The 18,758-nt window shown below is 48.9% G+C and overlaps 3 protein-coding genes across 4 annotated transcripts; all 3 read right to left on the bottom strand.

The window, feature by feature from the left end:
* Positions 1-36: 36 nt before the first annotated feature.
* On the bottom strand, positions 37-1,282 carry LOC131568245 (protein phosphatase 1 regulatory subunit 3C-B-like). Its single transcript, XM_058820229.1, has one exon. The coding sequence runs from the start codon at positions 1,280-1,282 to the stop codon at positions 425-427; it is 858 nt and encodes a 285-aa protein (XP_058676212.1). The 3' UTR covers positions 37-424.
* On the bottom strand, positions 1,201-8,858 carry GINS4 (GINS complex subunit 4). Of its 2 annotated transcripts, none has more exons than XM_058820230.1 (8): positions 8,671-8,858; positions 8,498-8,584; positions 7,444-7,557; positions 6,942-7,039; positions 6,534-6,622; positions 6,138-6,228; positions 5,386-5,490; positions 1,201-1,325 (listed from the first exon to the last, which is right to left on the bottom strand). In XM_058820230.1, exons 1-7 carry the CDS (start codon positions 8,794-8,796, stop codon positions 5,394-5,396), a joined length of 702 nt encoding a protein of 233 aa, XP_058676213.1. In that variant the 5' UTR covers positions 8,797-8,858; the 3' UTR covers positions 1,201-1,325; positions 5,386-5,393. The 2 variants fall into 2 exon arrangements, with proteins under 2 accessions (XP_058676213.1, XP_058676214.1); XM_058820231.1 differs by lacking the exon at positions 1,201-1,325 and adding an exon at positions 1,445-1,646.
* A 1,322-nt stretch (positions 8,859-10,180) lies between these two features.
* On the bottom strand, positions 10,181-16,511 carry GOLGA7 (golgin A7). The gene is made up of 5 exons (XM_058820202.1): positions 16,311-16,511; positions 14,694-14,846; positions 13,660-13,761; positions 12,875-12,937; positions 10,181-11,398 (listed from the first exon to the last, which is right to left on the bottom strand). The coding sequence occupies exons 1-4, from the start codon at positions 16,419-16,421 to the stop codon at positions 12,890-12,892; spliced, it is 414 nt and encodes a 137-aa protein (XP_058676185.1). The 5' UTR covers positions 16,422-16,511; the 3' UTR covers positions 10,181-11,398; positions 12,875-12,889.
* Between the last annotated feature and the right edge of the window lie 2,247 nt (positions 16,512-18,758).

Here is an 18,758-nt window from a genome sequence, read left to right as displayed (position 1 = left end):
GGCAGGAGTCGCCAAACGCCGTCACTTTATTATATAATAAACTCCCCGTTACAGCACCAACCACCGCAGGCACCCACTCCCGGCACAGCGAGCCCGCGGTGAGCTCTTCTCGGGAGGCCAGGATGGTGCCCCCTCCCTCCACACAAGGCACTTGGGCAGCACCGGGCACCGCGGCTCCCGGCCTGGCTCCCAGCCCGCAGCCCTGCCCCTACTCTCGTGTTGCCCTGAGAACCTACACGAAGGAGTTGCTTCAAGCAGCAGCTTCCAGCCGCTGGAGCAGCAGCAAGAAGCGAAGAAGCTTCTGCAGTGACTGGCGGCTGCTCATGGAGCAGCAGGCCACGAAGGAGCTAACAAAAATGTGAGGAGCATCTTCTGCAGCTGACCCCTCCCCAAGGGACTGGGAGGGCACCTCCATGTCCCCACACTACCAATAAGGAGCCTGGGTCTCTGAATGCCGCCAGGTCTGCAGGTGAGACAGCACTAGAGCAGCAGCCCCAGAGGTGCCAAGGTGCTCCCAGGCCCTGCTGGCGCTCTTCACAGCACAGGAGGCAGGGCGGATCACGCCCACCTGGCAGATCTTGTAGTTCTTCCCGTGGTTGTTGTCCCAGTGGGTCTTTTGTCCACACTGGAAGGAGATGCAGAACTCTGCACCCCTGTGGGAAATGGATGGTTTGGGCAGGGTAAGCTCAAAAGTGAAGATGTCCGTGTCGGCTGAGCCGTACGTGCTGTGCATGTACTGGCAAGGGACGTCCCTGAAGCTCTTCCAGCCATCAAAGGTGATACGGACCATCACTTTCTTCTCGTACTCGATGTTTTGAACCTTCACTGTCCCTGACAGAGCCCGGCCCTGGATCACACAGCTCTCCAGGCACACCAAGTTGCTGTGCAGGCTGTTCCTGAAAGCCACGTAGTTTGCAGACGGCTGTGGGAAGTCCAGCACGTACCTGCCCGCTTCCCACAGGGGGCTTTTCTTAGGTCTGAAACCAGCAAGGTCTGACAGGGCATGCTGCAAATCGCAGAGGTCCTCCTCAATCTTTGAGAAGAAGCGGACAGCTGTCAGCGAGAGCCCTTTCATATCAGCAAACACAACCTGCTTCTTCTTCTGGCCCTTGGAGCCCTTGTCTCGCCTCTCTGGCTCAGGTTCTGCGCTCAGCTTCTGGTTGAGACAGGATCGGAGGGGTTTGCGGCCTCGGTTGCCCCGCAGCTCCTCGTAGGAGTTCAGCAGTTTGCGGATGGGGGGCGAATGGCTCAGGCACAGCCGCACGGCCAGGTCCACGGGCATGGCTGGCGGGGCCACAGCCCGCCCGCTGCACACCTGGAAAAGCCTAGAGACCAACAGGAGGGGGTCAGGCGGCGCGGCCCCGGCGAGCCCCCCGTCCCACCCGGCCCGGCCCCGCTCACTCGCCGCAGCTCATCGCGTCCCGCCCGCTCCGCTGCGCTCCCGCCGCGCCCGCTCCGCATCAATGGAGCCGTGGGAGCGCCCGCGGCCGGGACACCCCGCCCCGGCCAATCAGCGCCGCCCTGCGCTCCCCACCGGCCAATGGGAGCGCGCTGCGCCGCCTCGCCCCGCCCCCTGGGGGGCTGCGCTACTCCCGGAGAGGGACCGGGACCGGGACCGGGGAGAGGGAACAGCACAAAAATGGGCCCTGGTACCAGAAAAACACGAGTGCCTTTGGAGGAGAAGCAGCTGTGCAATATCAACAACGGGAGTGAGCTCTGGGAGAAAGGGGGACATTCCTCTTACCCGGGCTTTAACATGTTCCTTTTACTTTGGACTTTAATATGTTCCTCAGACCTAGGCTTTAATATGTTCCTCTTACCCGGGCTTTAATATTTTCCTCTTACTTTGGACTTTCATATGTTCCTCTTACCCAGGCTTTAACATGTTCCTCAAACCTAGGCTTTAACATGTTCCTCAAACCTAGGCTTTAATATTTTCCTCTTACTTTGGACTTTCATATGTTCCTCTCACCCAGGCTTTAACATGTTCCTCAAACCTAGACTTCAATATTTTCCTCTTACTTTGGACTTTCATATGTTCCTCTTACCCAGGCTTTAACATGTTCCTCAAACCTAGGCTTTAACATGTTCCTCAAACCTAGACTTCAATATTTTCCTCTTACTTTGGACTTTCATATGTTCCTCTCACCCAGGCTTTAATAGGGGAGGCTTGAATTGCTTTCATACACCCCTTCTCCTATATTTCTCCACAGACAGCTATTTCCAGGGTGTCTAAGAAAACCCCAGACCTCCAGCTCATGCTCTACCAGCTCAGAAGTTCTTACCCTGGATGTGTGCACTGAGAAGGAAATTTGCTCACACGCAAGAGATAACGTGGTGTCCCTGACATCTCTAATGAAAATCACCCTCACTGTTCAGGTCACATGTGACTCCTTGACAGTAAAGACTGTCACCTAAAGCAGATCACCCTTGCCTTGTTCTCCTTGCTAATCTCCCCAGAGCTGTCCAGCCATTTATGTTAAGCAGCCCTGATTGCTCCTGCTGACAGCACAGATTTTCATCAGCTCATGACACAGCTGACCGACCTACCAACATTTCTACATGGCTTTCACCACCATGTCTGCAGCACAATGCAAGATTGGCCAAAGTGAGCTTGAACCCAGTGCCCAGCTGGCAAAAATATGATGCAAAAACATGCTTTGAACACATCATCTTGGGCTGACAGTGCAAACCCCCCAACCTAGGGTAGAGAACACAAACATGAGTCTTCCTAGCAATGAAAGTTGTCCCACCTTTCTCTCGGCCCCAGGAGAGCAGTTCTGGCTCAGGCAGGGAAATTGCAGCTCAGCATCAGTGCCCTGCCTGTGACCTCTTCACCATCCACCTGCTTTGTGTCCAGAGAGTAAACCCAAGCTATTTCCACCCAGGGGAGAGCAGAGAACAAGGAATGTGTTTGACATCAACAGCAGAACCCACAGACACTGGAAAAGCTGCCCCTACTCTCCCCATTCTCTCCCAGCAGCACAGATTAAGTGGATGCCCTGCTGTGTCTTCTCCTCCATTTAAAGAACAATCCAAAACCATCATTTTCTCAATAAAGTTCTGGACATTTCTCCTTCCCCCAGCCCAGACAGAGCAGAGGTGCAGTGTGAGCAGTTCCACAGATGTTACACGGGAATTTGGTCATGGAAGGACACAAAACCAGGCGGCATTTTCAGAAAACCATCAGGTCAGTGTCAAACCATGACACTCAGGTAAAGTTCAGCCCCTAGGAGAAGACAGATGCCCCTCAAACTCACACTGCAGAGGTGCAGTGTGAGCAGTTACACAAATGTCCGTGCATTTAGTCTTGGAAGGACACAACAGCATTTTCAGGTGACATTTTCAGGTGTGCCACAAGTGACTCTCACCTGCAGCCTGACTGATCTCAGCCATCTGCACTCTCCTCTGTCGCAGACATTTCTCCACAGAAATCCTTTCTTTCAGATTTCTGCGTCTTCGGGAGGCCAGAGGCCCCCGAAGAGAAGGTAAACAATTATTATCAGCTGCTGTGGAATGCAATAGGATTCACCTTGATTGGCTCATTTTCTATGTTTATAATTAAGGGCCAATCACCAGGGCAAGTGAGGGGACTGAGTCCCTGGACACAACTTTGTTTGGGATTCTTTTCTATCTTAGCTTAGCTAGCAGCTCTGCAAAACCTCTCTCTATATTCTTTTTAGTATAACTATAATGTATCATATCATATATTAATAAATCAAGCCTTCTGATCAAGATACAAGATTCACCATCTCTCTCACCAGCAGCAACCCACTCAGGACGCTGTAATACTCCTCCCTAGCCATGAATGAAGACACAGCTGCAAGCTCCACCACAGGCACTCTGGAAACCATCAGGTCAGGTAAATTCAGCCCCTAGGAGAGGACAGATGCCCCTGACGCTGCTGCAGCCATGTGACAAGCACAAGCTGTCAGGACAAGCATTCAAACTGAACAGGGCCAAGGAGAAAGGCTGCAGAGGTGCCACCTGCACTCTCCTCAGGCAGATCCTGTGCAGCACGCTTCCACAGCGGCAGATTAACAAGGGTTTTGTCTGGAAGCTTCAGTCACCTCTGTGAAGTTGTCTGGCTGTAAATACACACTTCACAAGCCCTTCCTGGAGGGCTGTCCAGAGGAACATGCTACTGATTCCTCAGGATTAAACCCAGCCCCCTCTTAATGTCTATACTTGAAAAGAATCTTCTTTACCTAAATGGATTAATTAGGAAGACTATAAACCACACATGCAAAGCCACTCACACTACAAGATGCCCTGTGTCACCCCCAGCTTTGCAGAGGAAGATGCTCCCCAGACACTCCTCATGTAGGAAAGAGAAACCCTGCCCTGATGAGCCCTTGTTTGCCACAGGTTCTGAGCTACCACACAACACCCTGGCTTGTCCTGCATGGGGCAGCACTGCCAGAGGAGCTTCTGCTTTGTGTGACCAGCAAAAATGAACTGTGTGAGCTTCCCAAAGCTTTTGCTTTGTGTGACCAGCAAAAATGAACTGTGTGAACTTCCCTCAGCAGTGGTTTCTGCACAAGGGGGTCTGACAGTGCAACCTGAAAGTGTACCAGAGCCCCTCACCCTCTGCAGGGAGGGTACTGAGGTGACACACAGCAGAAACTACTTTCTCCTGAGTCCATGACCACAGCTGATCCATTTTAGTGATGCCATCTGCCACTGCTCTTAAAAAAGGCAGTGCAGCAGCTTCACACTGCAGCTTTCCCTGTGACACAGCCTGCCCTCAGCCAGGAATGCCACAGGAAGGATTGTCTGCTGGGCATGTCACAGGCAATCAGGAGCCTGATGAGCTGTGGGGGTGGTGAATGCCTCTGTGGTACAATGTCACAGACATCTTTTATGGAAAATCCTTTCCTTGGGATTTTTCCTCCTCAGAAGCTGGGAGGCCTCAGGAACAAAATGTAAACAATGGTTATCTGCTGCTGTGGGATGCAACAGGTGCATCTGGGATTGGTCTCATGTGGTTGTTTCTAATTAATGGCCAATCACAGTCAGCTGGCTCAGACAGAGAGTCCAAGAGAGAAGCTTTTGTCATCATTCTTTCTTTTTCTATTCTTAGCCAGCCTTCTGATGAAATCCTTTCTTCTATTATTTCAGTATAGTTTGAATGTAATATATATCATAAAATAATAAATCAAGCCTTCTGAAATACGGAGTCAGATCCTCATCTCTTCCCTCAACCTCACACCCACCATGAACACTGTGTACCCACCTCCAGTGCCACCCTGCTCTGCCTGCCATGGACCTGGGGATGTGGCCCCGGGAGGGGACCCAGCCCCCAGGCAGCCCCACAGGGACCCCACTGTGGTGGTGAGGGCAGGGGAGATGGAGCTGTAGCTGCTCCTCCCTGCAGGTGCTTACCTGTCCCCTCAGATGAGCTGCACAGCCCCCGAGGCCACCAGAGGGGCCACGGTTCTGTAGCGGATCAGGTGCTGCGAGCCCTCCTCCAGGTCAATGGCATATTCCCTGCAGGGACAGGGGGTGAGAGCTGCTGCTGCCCACAGGGACACTGGCACAGGGACACTGAGACACAGGGACACCCACTGAGACACAGGGACACCCACTGAGACACAGGGACACCCACCGAGACCTGTACCCCACACAGAAATGTGGTGCTGCGAGCCCTCCTCCAGGTCAATGGCATATTCCCTGCAGAGACAGGGGGTGAGAGCTGCTGCTGCCCACAGGGACACTGAGACACAGGGACACTGAGACACAAGGACACCCACTGACACACAGGGACACCCACTGACACACAGGGACACCCACTGACACCTGTACCCCACACAGAAATGTGGTGCTGCAAGCCCTCCTCCAGGTCAATGGCATATTCCCTGCAGAGACAGGGGGTGAGAGCTGCTGCTGCCCACAGGGACACTGGCACAGGGACACAGACACATGGACACCCACTGATACAGTGACACTGACACAGGGACACCTGTACCCCACACAGAAATGCGGTGCTGCAAGCCCTCCTCCAGGTCAATGGCATATTCCCTGCAGGAACAGGGGTGAGAGCTGCTGCTGCCCACAGGGACACTGAGACAGGGACACTGAGACACAGTGATACTGACACAGGGACACCTGTACCCCACACAGAAATGCCCCCCTACCTCTGCTCATCCGTCTCTGGCTCCACCAGGATGTTCTCCTGCCGCTCCAGCACCCGCAGAAACACAAAGGAGTCCAGGTTGGGCTTTGGGACTGCAGACAAAACATTGGGAGCACAAGCTCAGCCCTCATTTCTATTCCTCTGCAGGGCACCAAGGGCTCTGACAGGTGACAAACAAAGGGAACACCAGAGCCTTGTAACCAGACGTGTGTGCTCAGCCTCAGTGCAAGGCAGGACTTGACAGCAGCAGCACGGAGCCGTGTTACAACATGACCATCACATCATCTTTGCTCAACTCAAGGACTTGGCCCTTACATTTGGGGCTCCCTGGAGCTCTCCCCACGCTTTCACCTGCTTTTACAATTTTCAGATTACCCTGGAGTCTGGAGAGACTCACCTGACTTCAGGAGAGACACTTTCTGCAGGTTAGGTGGCATGTGCTTCAGGGCCACATTTTTCAGGTAAGCCTCTGTGTTTGCCATATACCTGAAAGAAACCATTGAAGAATTGAGTTGGTTAATCAAATACAAATCTGCAGGAAGAGTATTGACTCAAAACAAGAGTAAGAAACAGCTTCTCATCCTCAGGCCATGGGCACAGCCAAAGACAGGCCCTTGGCCTACCCTGGTAGCTGACTCAAAGTCATTTTCAGTTCCTTTTTTGCCCACAAGGAAACCTCATGGTAAGACACACTGATTCTTACTTCAGACTGTCTGCTCACAGTCTCAAGAACTTCAGCAAAACCACCCAGGTAAGTTTCTCTAATCTATAAAAGGGGAGGAAGGTACATTGAAAACCTACTCACTCTGTAGCAAAAGCAAACTCCTCTGGTGATAGAATGGAGGGCTCCCCTTCAGCTCGAGACTTCTCCTTCTCCAGGATGTGGGGAAAAAACTTCTCTATCTGATATTGGAACACAACCCAGAAGGATGACACAGATCTCTCACCAGTTCAGTGTTTAAACCCCCACTCTCCACTGGATTCCCTAGGAGCTGCAGGCTGCCCAAATCCCTGCTCCTGAAGTAACTGTGACACCAGGTGGGATCACCGAGCTACAAGGACACAGGGACAGGAGTGGGACACGCTCAGCTGTGCCAGCCCAGGCTCAGATGAAGCCAGCAGCACTCACAATATTGTCATCAACACTGCTGTGATCTTCCTGCATTACAACACCAAATTAAGAAATTAATTTGAGTTACACTTCAGAGAAGACACTTTAATGAAATGCTGTGCTGAGGCAGGAGGCCCTGTGTAGGTGAAATCCCCCTGAAATGCCCCTTTTTCCCCTCTGGGCTGCACGGTGTTACCTTCACCAGCCGACACCTCAAGTAGCTGCTGAGCACGAAACGGATCCTCTCGATCTCCATGTGATGCACACTGACCTTCAGGTCTCCTTTCTTGGCCCGTTTCAGGTTGGCTTCCTACAAAAAAAAGCAATAAGAAATTAAAATTCAATGGCTGAAACATCAAAGAAATAACAGAGGAAGACAAGTTTTGTACACAGAACCCACAAGCCCAGACTAAGGCTGTTTTTGATGACCCAAAGCTCACTGCCTCCTTTAGCATACTTTGGGTCATCAAAATGTAATTTGTGTACTTGAGCCCCTTTCCAAGGCAAGCTCAAAGAAGAAACTCAGAGTTTTGTCTCAGGGGCAGGGGAGCAAACAAGCCCAGCACTCCCAAAGAGCCTCAGGCAAGCAGGGCTGCCCAAACCCCACCCGAGCCAGGAGCACCTACTGTGAAAATGCCAATCAGTTGGTTTAAAATTTTAAAAGTTTAACAGCAATAAAATTGTTATAAAAATAGTATACAATTAGAGTAATAATAATTTGGGCAATTTGGATTAGGACAATATGAGACAATAGAAAGAAAGAGTTATGAACAGTCCAGGTGCCTCTTTCTGGGCAAAATAAGCCTGAAAAAGGACCCACGTTAAAGGGTATTAACCCTTAAAAGCAACAGCCTGTTGCATCTTCATGCACCTCATCCATGATGCATAAATTCCATTCAAACACAGGATTCTGTCTGGTCATCGTCAACTTCTTTCTCATAATCCTGACAGCATCGTTCTGCCCCAGCGAGCCAGGAAAAGTTCATTTCTCCTGATAATGGAGCAATAAATTCTCTTTCTCTGAAATATTCAGGTGTCCTGTGGATGCTATCTCACTACGAGTCCTTTCTTTAGGAAAAAAGCATCTTACATAGCACAGTTTCTATTTTAACATTTTGTTACAACCTAAAACTATATTTAACACACGACTTAAGAGAATTAACACAGCATCACTATCTAACACAACACATACAATATTCACTTTAATATTTGCGAAAAGCCAATCACAAATACTCATTTTTCACACCTACCATGTGGTCCAGCTGCTCCACCACGCACTCGATGATTTCAGGTTTACTCTCCAGCAGCTCCGGAGCAAACTTCTCATTGAGCCAGGCCTGAAAGAAGGCACGCTGTGAGTGTAACCGAGGGAACCCTCAGCCCCAGCGCCCCACAGCCCCGCCCGTGGCTGCAGCCCCGGTACCTGCTCCAGGCTCTGGATCAGCTGGGCCGGGGTCAGCACCAGCTCCTCGCTCTCCCCGTCCGAGTCCCCGCCGCCCGCGGCCGCCATCGCTCCCGCCATCACCCGCACGGCCGCGCCTCTGCGCATGCGCGGCAGCCCGGGAACATGGATGGGGAAACGCGCAGCGGCCGCTTGGCCAATGGGGAAACGCGCTGGGGCCGCAGCTCCTCCTTCCGGCCAATCAGAAGACGAATTGGAAAAAAGCTATCCTTTTCAACCAATCAGAACGCAGACTGAAGGTGCTAGGCCAACAGGAAGCGGATTGAAATGCAGCTTTCTCAGCCAATCAGGGTACGGCTCTTGGCTGCGAGCTTTTTCAACCAATCAGGAAACGGGTTGAGCTGGCCAATCAGGAGGCGGATGCAGGAAGCCGGCCAATCAGAAGGCGGATGCAGCTGTTTTGGAAGTCAGCTGGCTCGGGCTGCAGCCGCCTCCACCAATCAGGGAGCGGCGTCCAGCTGCAACTTCTGGGCCAATGAGGAGGCGCAGGGAAGCTGCAGCTGCTTCAGCCAATCAGGGCTCAGCAGGTTTGACAGCTCCCAGCGCCAGGTGCCAGGTGGGCACTGGCCATGATGGAGCCACAGCACAGGGACACAGCCCCCAGCCAGGCACCAGCTGGGCACTGGCCATGAGAGAGTCAGACCATGGACTCGGGGACAGAGCCAGGCACCAGGTGGGCACTGGGCATGATGGAGCTGGACACAGGGACAGAGCCCCCAGCGCCAGGTGCCAACTGCCACCTGCTGCAGCCATAGTCACAGAGCCTGGCACAGCCCCCGGCCAGGCACCAGGTGGCCACAGGCCACGATGGAGGCATAGCCCCAATAGCCATGGGGCTCGGACACAGGGACATAGGGACACAGCCCCCAGGCCAGCCTGGGCACAGGGGCACAGGGACACAGCCCAGGCACAGGGACAGTGCCCCAGTGCCAGGCACAGCCCCCAATACCAGGTGGGCACTGGCCCTGATAGATCCAGAGCCATCAAGCCCAGACACAGGGACACAGCCTGGGCACAGGGGCACAGCTTGGACACACAGACACAGCCCCCAGTGCCAGACACAGGGACACAGCCCGGACACACACCCCCAGCTCATCCTGGGCACAGGGGCACAGCCTGGACACACAGACACAGCCCCAGCCCTGGCACAGCCCCCAGCCCAGCCTGGGCACAGGGGCACAGCCCGGACACACAGACACAGCCCCCAGCCCAGCCTGGGCACAGGGGCACAGCCCGGACACACAGACACAGCCCCCAGCCCAGCCTGGGCACAGGGGCACAGCCCGGACACACAGACACAGCCCCAGCCCAGCCTGGGCACAGGGGCACAGCCCGGACACACAGACACAGCCCCAGCCCAGCCTGGGCACAGGGGCACAGCCCGGACACACAGACACAGCCCCAGCCCTGGCACAGCCCCAGCCCAGCACTCCAGAGTCACCCCCAGCCCCGCTGCCACAACACACCTGCACACAGTTTAAGAAAAGGTTTACTGATCCATCAGTACTTCTGCCAATATTGCAACAGCTGTGAAAGGCAAACACTGTTACAGTTTAGAAAAAAAGCAAATTTATACAATGAAAATATTAATCAAATCTCAACCCCCTCCCCCAGTGGCTGAGGAATGAGCCTGGAGTTCCACATCCAGTATTAGCACCTGCAGCACCACCAGCAAGCAAGCCAGCCCCTCCAGCCTGAACTCCTGAGTCCCTTGCACAGCTGGCCACTGACACTGGGCCCCCACACCAGGACACAGGGAAAGGATGGAAGGGGAGGGGTTCAGCCAGCCTGGACTGAGGGGAGCTGCACTCGTGCAGGTTCTGCTGAGCAACGCACGGGGATGCTGAGGAATGCACAGCTCCACTCCTCAGTGAGTGCCAGAAACACAATTCAGAAATCCATCCTACACAGTATCTTACAGCTTGTCAAATCAATGTTTTCCTATAAATTATATATAAGAAATCCATAAAGAAACAGTTTTACACTTCACATATTAATCAGAGAAGGGTGGGAATTGTTATTTTTATTGGCTCAGCATCCACTTTACTGTGCTCACTGTTCCATGGCTGACCTGGCCAACAACAGCACAGACACAGGGGCAGAACAACCAGCAGGGTTAAAGTCTGCCTACAGCCCCCTCTCCCCAGGACAACCAAGACTTTAACTCAAGGGACACTTTTGCCTTTTGGTTTTCCACAAGGACCAGCACAGCAGATGCTGCCTTGGGTCACTCCTCACTGGGAAGAGGCTCTGTGTATCTCTGCACTCTTACACTGAACTGGAGAGAAATTCCCAACTTGGAGCTGGAGCTTTCCAAAGCCCAGCTGCCACACAGAAGGGTTTAAGAACCAGGGACAAACAGCACTGCACTTACAGGACTAAAACTAAACCTCTCTTGGGCTCAGAGCCCCATTTCGTTCAGGAGACAACACAGCTTTACCACTTCTGCCTTTTCTTGAGGAAAGAAAAAGAAAACCCCCAACCAAACAAAAACTAAAAAGTGATCCTCTTGCTTCCAAATCTACTGCAAAGTGGATGCTGACCAGCTAGGTGACCCCTGGGGAGCAGCTGGAGGAAGTCAGTCCTTGTAGTAGATGGCACTGTGGATCTGGCAGCAGAGAAAGGAATGATGCTCTAAAGTAGGAGGTAGGGGAACCTTGGTACAGCGAGTCCACCGGTGAGCTGGCATCTGGGAAAGAAGTTCAGGTGGTTAAAACTCCTCCCAAGTCAAACCAAATCTCCCCTACACAAACCTTTCTGCAGTTCCCACTTGCTGTGGTGAGCAGTGTGAGCAGAACCTAGAGCTCTCAATTCCAGTTGTCCCAACAAAAAACAAACACTTGTACTATTTGCTTCTTTTCACACAAATATAAATATTCCCCACTCTTTTCTGCATATACTGCCAACAATCTGGATTTAACTCCCCCATCCCAGGGCCTGCAGAGCACCAAACACAAGGGAGCCAGTCCCAGTGTCACCTTTCCAAAAGCTGACAGTAATTTTGGTGGTCTATATTGGATATAATCACCACGAGCCCCTGTTACATTTTCTGAAAAATCTCTTTGCCCAGAACTTTGCTCCTGGGAGGCTGAGAAGCCTCAGGAAAAAAGGATAACAATAATTATCTGATTTGCTTCTCCTGTGTTTTGCTGCTTTGGAATGTGGTTGGACATTGTGATTGTTTCATTGGTTTCATGTGAATTGTTTTTACTTAATGACCAATCAGTGTCAGGACTCTGGAAGGAGTCACAAGTTTTTAATTAGTATCTTTTAGCCTTTCATAAGTATCCTTTCTCTATTCTTTAGTATAGTTTACTATAGTATTCTTTTATATTTTATTTATGGTGTATTTATATATATAATTATATATACTTATAATATATAATATAAATAATATGTATAATATGTATATAACATTTATAATTATTACAATTATATTTTATACATTATATATATTATATACATTATATATGATATAGAATATATGTTCTATATTCAGCATATAGAACATATAGACCACATAGATTATATATATATATTATATAGAACATATAGATTATATATATTCTATTGAGCATATAGAACACATTTATATTTATAATAAATAAAATAATAAATTAGCCTTCTAAAAACATGAAGTCAAATTTATCATTCCTCCCCCCTTTGATGGGTGAGTCCAAAAAAAATACCCAAAAAATGCCACAAGCCCCAGTCCTGCAAACACCCCTCACTTTGTGAGGGCAGCACCAAGAGAGCTGAGAGCCTCTCAGCAGAGCTTTTCAAACCTGCTGGGTTTTTTTACCTGAAAACATCACCAGTAAAGACATCAGCATGATAACCAGAACTGCAGCCAACTGAAAAACTGACACAAAAAGTCTCCGTATGCTAGAGCACATCCAGAGACAGAGCACATTTTACTGACCTGAGAAGAATTTTGGACATGATATAGCACAAGTTAGCAAATTTATACAATCAAGACTCAAATTTCTCCTAGGTTAAGCAGCATCCTGCCCAGTACTGATATTTTTATTTTCAAGAGAGCTGGTTCACACAGGATTTATGTGAACAGTCTTTGGTTATGTACAAGGGTGGGATAAACTCTCAGCATGACATTTCTGAGCACAGAAAGATGTTGAGACTGATCTGAGATAAGGCTAACACATACCTGAGACTCCACAGTTTATCTTCCACTGGTCAAACCTCTGTCTTCATAAATGGTAATTTCAATCTGCACAGAAAAGCTGTCAGGGAAACACACTATAAAGAGACTATGAAAACATACCTAGAAAAAGGCAGAAAAACATCAAGATGGTGAAATTTTTGATATTTTAGCTGTTTAAAGGCAGGTCCAAGAGCTCCAAAGCAAAGGGAACAGTCTATATGAGATGGCTTATCAGGTAAGAGCACTGCACAGGAACTCAGTGCTGGGTGGGTTTGAGTCTTGCCCCCCTGATAAATTTTGGGGAAGGCTGTGCACCAAGCAAAAAAAAAGTTAATACTGCTAAAAAGTCACCTACCAAACTGAGAATGCTTTTGCTCAAGTCGAATGCTGAAGGTGAATGCACAATGGAAAACACACTGAGGAAAAAGGAGTTGTGGAGGTGACAGCTCTGAGTTATTTGGACAATCACAGAAAATCTTCAGCAGAACCTGAGCTGAGGGTTGCACGTTAACAGACAGCCAGGTCTTGTTGTCACAACATCAATTTCTGTCCTACCAACATGGCCACTTCTTTCCCCAGTGAGAAAACTAGAATTTCTGGAGGTTACTGGAATAGAGGAAGGATCTCAAGTCACAAACGTTGGGTTCCACACCTTCATGTACCAAACCTTAACACACCAAAGCCTGACTGGGGACCAGAACATAACAAACAGCAACAATCACTGATTCTGTACCCCAGCATGAGCAGAGGTGCCTCACTGACACAAACCAGAAGGCACAGAAGGATACAACTCTTAATCCTCTTTCAATGGGGTCTGTCAGCAGAAGGCCCTGAGGAGCGTAGATCTTCTCATTCTGTTCCTGAATGAACTTAGCAATTTTCTTTAGAACCTGGGGATGAAACAGCACAGAAGGCACAGCAAGACCAAGGTGAGAACTGACACACAACTGCTCTGGTGGCTGCACAGTGCAGGGTTCAGAGTGACCCCATGGACCCAAACTGAGCAGTACCAGCATGTCTGAGGGACAGAAATACATTACATTACATTATAGAATGATGATATTATAGAATGCCTATATTATATTATATTATATTATATTATATTATATTATATTATATTATATTATATTATATTATATTATATTATATTATATTATATTATATTATATTATATTATATTATATTATTATAGAATGCTTATAATGCTAATAATTGTATTATAGAATGCTTATATTATATCACAGAATATTTGCATCATATTGCAGAATGTTATGTTATGCTATAGAATGCTTATATTACATTATATTACATTACATTATATAATGCTTATTCTATATTATAGAATGCTTATATTATAGAATGTTTATATTATTAGGATGTTGACATTCTATTATAGAATGTTTATATTATATTATAGAATGCTTATATTATGCTATATTAAAACTTCCTGAATAAACTTGGCAATTTTCTTTAGAACTTGGTTTTATATTAATATTATATTATAATTATTTTAATATTATATCATAATATTATAGTAATATCATATTAATATTACATTATTAGTATATTTTATATTATATCTTCCTGAATGAACTTAGCAATTTTCTTTAGAACCTGGGAATGAAAGAGCACAAAAGGCACAGCAAGGCCAAGGTGAGAACTGACACACAACTGCTCTGGTGGCTGCACAGTGACCCCATAAGTCCCAAACTGAGCAGAACCAGCATGTTTGAGGTTTATCTGCACAGAATCTGCCCCAAAACACTGCAAGCCACAGCAAAACCACCAAGAGGCAAGGATGGAGGGGGAAACAAGCTCCTACCTTTTCATAGTGTGTCTCCATGCACAGGAAGATGGTGTAGGCAGTCAGGCAGGCGAGACAGCCCTCAAGGTAAGATTGGCCCCCAAGTTTTTCAGCTTCTGCATAGAGGTTGTTCAGTGTCCTGACTGTCTCCTCAAACTGCTGCCTGTCAATCTGCAGGGAAAGCAAGAGGTGGTGTCAGGAGAACATTCCAGAACTCAGCAGGACCCTTGGACATCCAGCTCCACTCAGGGATCACCTATGCTTTAATATATTATATTAAATTTTATTATATTTATACTACACTATACTATATTATACTGTATTATACTATACCATATTATATTATACTATATTATATTATACTATATTATATTATATTATATTATACTATATTATATTATATTATACTATATTATACTATACTATATCATACTATATTATATTATACTATACTATATTATATTATACTATACTATATCATATTATATCATATTATACTATACTATATCATATTATATTATATTATACTATATCATATTATATTATATCATATTATACTATACTATATCATATCATATTATACTATACTATATCATATCATATATCATATTATATCATATTATATCATATTATATCATATTATATCATATTATATCATATTATATCATATTATATCATGCTATACTAAAACTATACTAAAGAAAGAGAAAGGATAAAACAGAAGGCTTAACAAGAATGAATAATTAAAACTCGTGACTGACTCTTCAATCTGATAGTGATCGGTCATTAAGTAAAAACAACTCACATTGAACTAATCAAACAATCTCCAGGCCACATTCCTAAGCAGCCAAACACAGGAGAAGCAATCAGATAATTATTATTTACATTTTTCTCTGAGGCTTCTCATCTTCCCAGGAGAAGAAATCCTGGTGAAGGGATTTTTCAGAAAATATCACAGTGACACAAAAGCACTCAGAGCAACACGCCTGTGCAATTCAACTGGGGAAAAAACCGGAATTCACACACTAAAATGAACGCGTTAAATGGTTAAACTATATTAAAGCGGTTAAAATGAACAGGAGCTGTGGAAGGACACTCCACACCCACAGCGCCTCGGTGTTGCTGCAATGCTGACCAAACACACCTCAGCAGAGGAACGGGGAAGAGAAAAAAAACAAGCAGAGAAAGAAAACGGGGTAGCAAGGCGTGTTTGTGTGTCTGTCACCCTCAGATAGCACTTTTGATAGCGGTGACCAAAAGGAAAACACTTGGGACAGCATTTGGTACTTGGGACAGCATTTGTGAGGCCTCTAAGGATTTCAGGAGAGGCCAGTGCTATCACCTGAGAGATAAAGACACAACGAGTACATTCCGCTTCACCGCTGCACACCCGCCGCTTTCGCCGGGACCGAGCACAGCCCGGGGACACCGGGCACGAACCGATTCCGCCCCGCACCGGAACGGCCCCGGTCAGAGACTGGCACAGGAGCTGCCGCCCCGCCCTCAGGGAGCCCCCGGAACCGGCCCTGACCGGGCACCGGCGAACGCCCCCCGAGCGCAGGCCCGTGAGGCGCTGCCCGGTGTGCGGCTCCGTGCGCCGCGCCCGCCGCCAACCCCGGCCCGGCCCCGCCTCACCCGGTTCTCCAGCTCGGCCGGGAACTTGCTCTGGAACTGGCAGCGCGTCCCTCCGCTGTAGTCGCGCTGGATGAACACCTTGCCCGACACAGGCGCCTGCTGCGGCCTCATCGCGCCGCCGCCCGCTCCGCTCCGCTCCCGGCCGCTCCTTCCGCCGCCCGCCCCGCGCACTTACGGCTGTCGCAAAAGCGCCGCGGCTCCGCTCAGGGCGGAAGTGCCGCTAGGCGCCACCGGGCGCGCCAGTGCGCAGGCGCAGCCTCGGAGGCCGCAGAAGGGCATGAGCGCGCATGCGCAAAAGCATCCGTATTCTATTGGGTGAACCGCTCACCTCAGCTCACGTAACGTTCCCCCCTCCGGCAGTACTTGGTACTGCCCAAGCCCTCCGGCTCCGCCGCTTGGCGCTATCCCGGGGCCGGGCGATATCCTGGGACAAGGCGCTATCCTGGGACAAGGCGCTGTTCCGGGACAACGCGCTGTCCCGTGGCCCACAGGCACTGACATCTGGCATCGCTATCCCGGGGCTCGGCGCTCCTCCGGCGGGCCCCCCCCGGCCGTACTTGGTACCGCCCGAGCCCTCAGGCACCGGTACCCGCCGCTATCCCGGGGCCGGGCGCTATCCCGGGACGAGGCGCTGCCCCGGGCCCACCGCTCCCAGCTCGTTCATCAGTTCCATGCTTTTTCCTAGAAAACTGAGCGCTGCAAGCAGACGGAGGCGCTCCCACAGCTCTGTCCCCGCTGCCGTACACGGGGGCCGGTGGCGGCCCCGTAACCTTTGCCCAGAGCTCCGGGCAGCGCTCCCTCAGGCTGGGGCAAGGCTGGGAGCTGCCGTGAGGGCACAGAGAGCTCAGAGAAGGCAGGGCCGTGTCTGTGGTGGGAGCTCATCCTCCGGGACTCCCTTCAGGAGGGTCTGCTCGTGCTGACGGTGCCCCTCTGCTCCTGCTGAGAGCTGTTAAAAATAAGTTAAAAACTGCTGTAAAATAGTTGATAGATCGTTAAGCATGTACTCTCTGTTTGGTTATTATATTGTAAAAGGGGTTCAAAGGGTGGTTGTAAGAAATCCGGTACTCAAGGTACCATAACGCACCTCAGTAAAGCACACCACGAGCCAGCCTGGACAGAACTGTAATGGCCAATCAAGGCCTAAAACCTTCATGGAAATGAAGGATCCAAACAGAAACCAATCCAAAGGGACAAAAAACAGGATAAAAAGGGGCTCCTGACCCACTGAATTGTGCTGCTCCATCTGGGCCGTCGGGGATGGAAAAGAAGCCCCAGTGCCGGCGCTGCAGCATCCTCGATGGGAAAGCTCCTGCTCGACCTGGGGCCCCCTTGCCTTAGGCCTTTTTTTGTATTATAATAAATGCTGAAAACCACCCTTGCTTTAGGCTTTTCTTTTTCTCATAATAAGTGCTGAAACCACTTTAGTACCAGGAGGCTGTTCCTGTTTTTACCAGCTTGGGTACCCATCCAGGAGGAACCCGGGACCTCATTCAAGTGAAATGAGCCAGCCTGGACAGAACTGTAATGGATCAATCAAGGCCTAAAACCTTCATGTAAATGAAGGATCCAAAAAGAAACCAATCCAAAGGGTTGGAAAACTATTCCAAGGGACACTTGTGGCTCTTGAGGACACAGACACTGAAACAGAGTCTTTCAGGCCACCTAACGCAGTAGAGATGCAAGAGGACAAATCAAATTTGGACATGACTTAGATTGGGAGATATACTCCCAAAGCAAATTTGTGTCGTTTTATGGGCTTGAAAGATTCTAAGTCAGAGGTCCCTGTGTGGTTTGAATTAGGTTGGGACAGGGGTATTCTGGAAAGCCATATCTGGAGAAATTTTTATTCAGGGCATTTGAAATTGAGTAGGGGCCAACCAGCATTTCTGTAATAAATAATTATTCTCTCTTAAATAAAATATTGTTCTCTCTTAAACAAAGTACTCCAGAACACAAGCTTCCACATGACAAAGAAAATGATGAATACCTGGAAATGGATAGATCTATTTGTAGTATTTTTGTAGTATAATATAGCATGTATATAGCAGCAAGAAGCCCTTGGCAGCAGTGAGCTGGTTAATGGCTGCACTCAGTGATCCTCGAGGTCTTTTCCAACCTTGGTGATTGTGTGATTTCTGAGGCTATTTCAGCGCAGGGATAAGCCCCTGGCTCCCACTGCTGAGCTCAGCTGCCAGAAAAGTTCCCCGGGAAGTAGCACAATCTTTGTTTGGTCATTAAAGCAGAAAAAAGAGAGAGGGAATCTTAGGAAATGCTTGAAACGATTAGGTGATCTTAACTCTAAGGAGCTAAACAAATGCAAAGCAATTCCCCCCTCAGCCCCTCGTGCTGCTGTAGAATGTAATCTCATTTCTAAACACACAATTACAGAAAATAAAAAGAAAAGAAAAGAATAATTAATTTCTGCTTCCTCATGCAAATCCTCTGACC

The sequence above is a fragment of the Ammospiza caudacuta genome, chromosome 26, assembly GCF_027887145.1.
Source record: "Ammospiza caudacuta isolate bAmmCau1 chromosome 26, bAmmCau1.pri, whole genome shotgun sequence".
NCBI classification, from domain to species: Eukaryota; Metazoa; Chordata; class Aves; order Passeriformes; family Passerellidae; genus Ammospiza; species Ammospiza caudacuta.
This window is presented reverse-complemented; position numbering and strand designations above follow the sequence as displayed.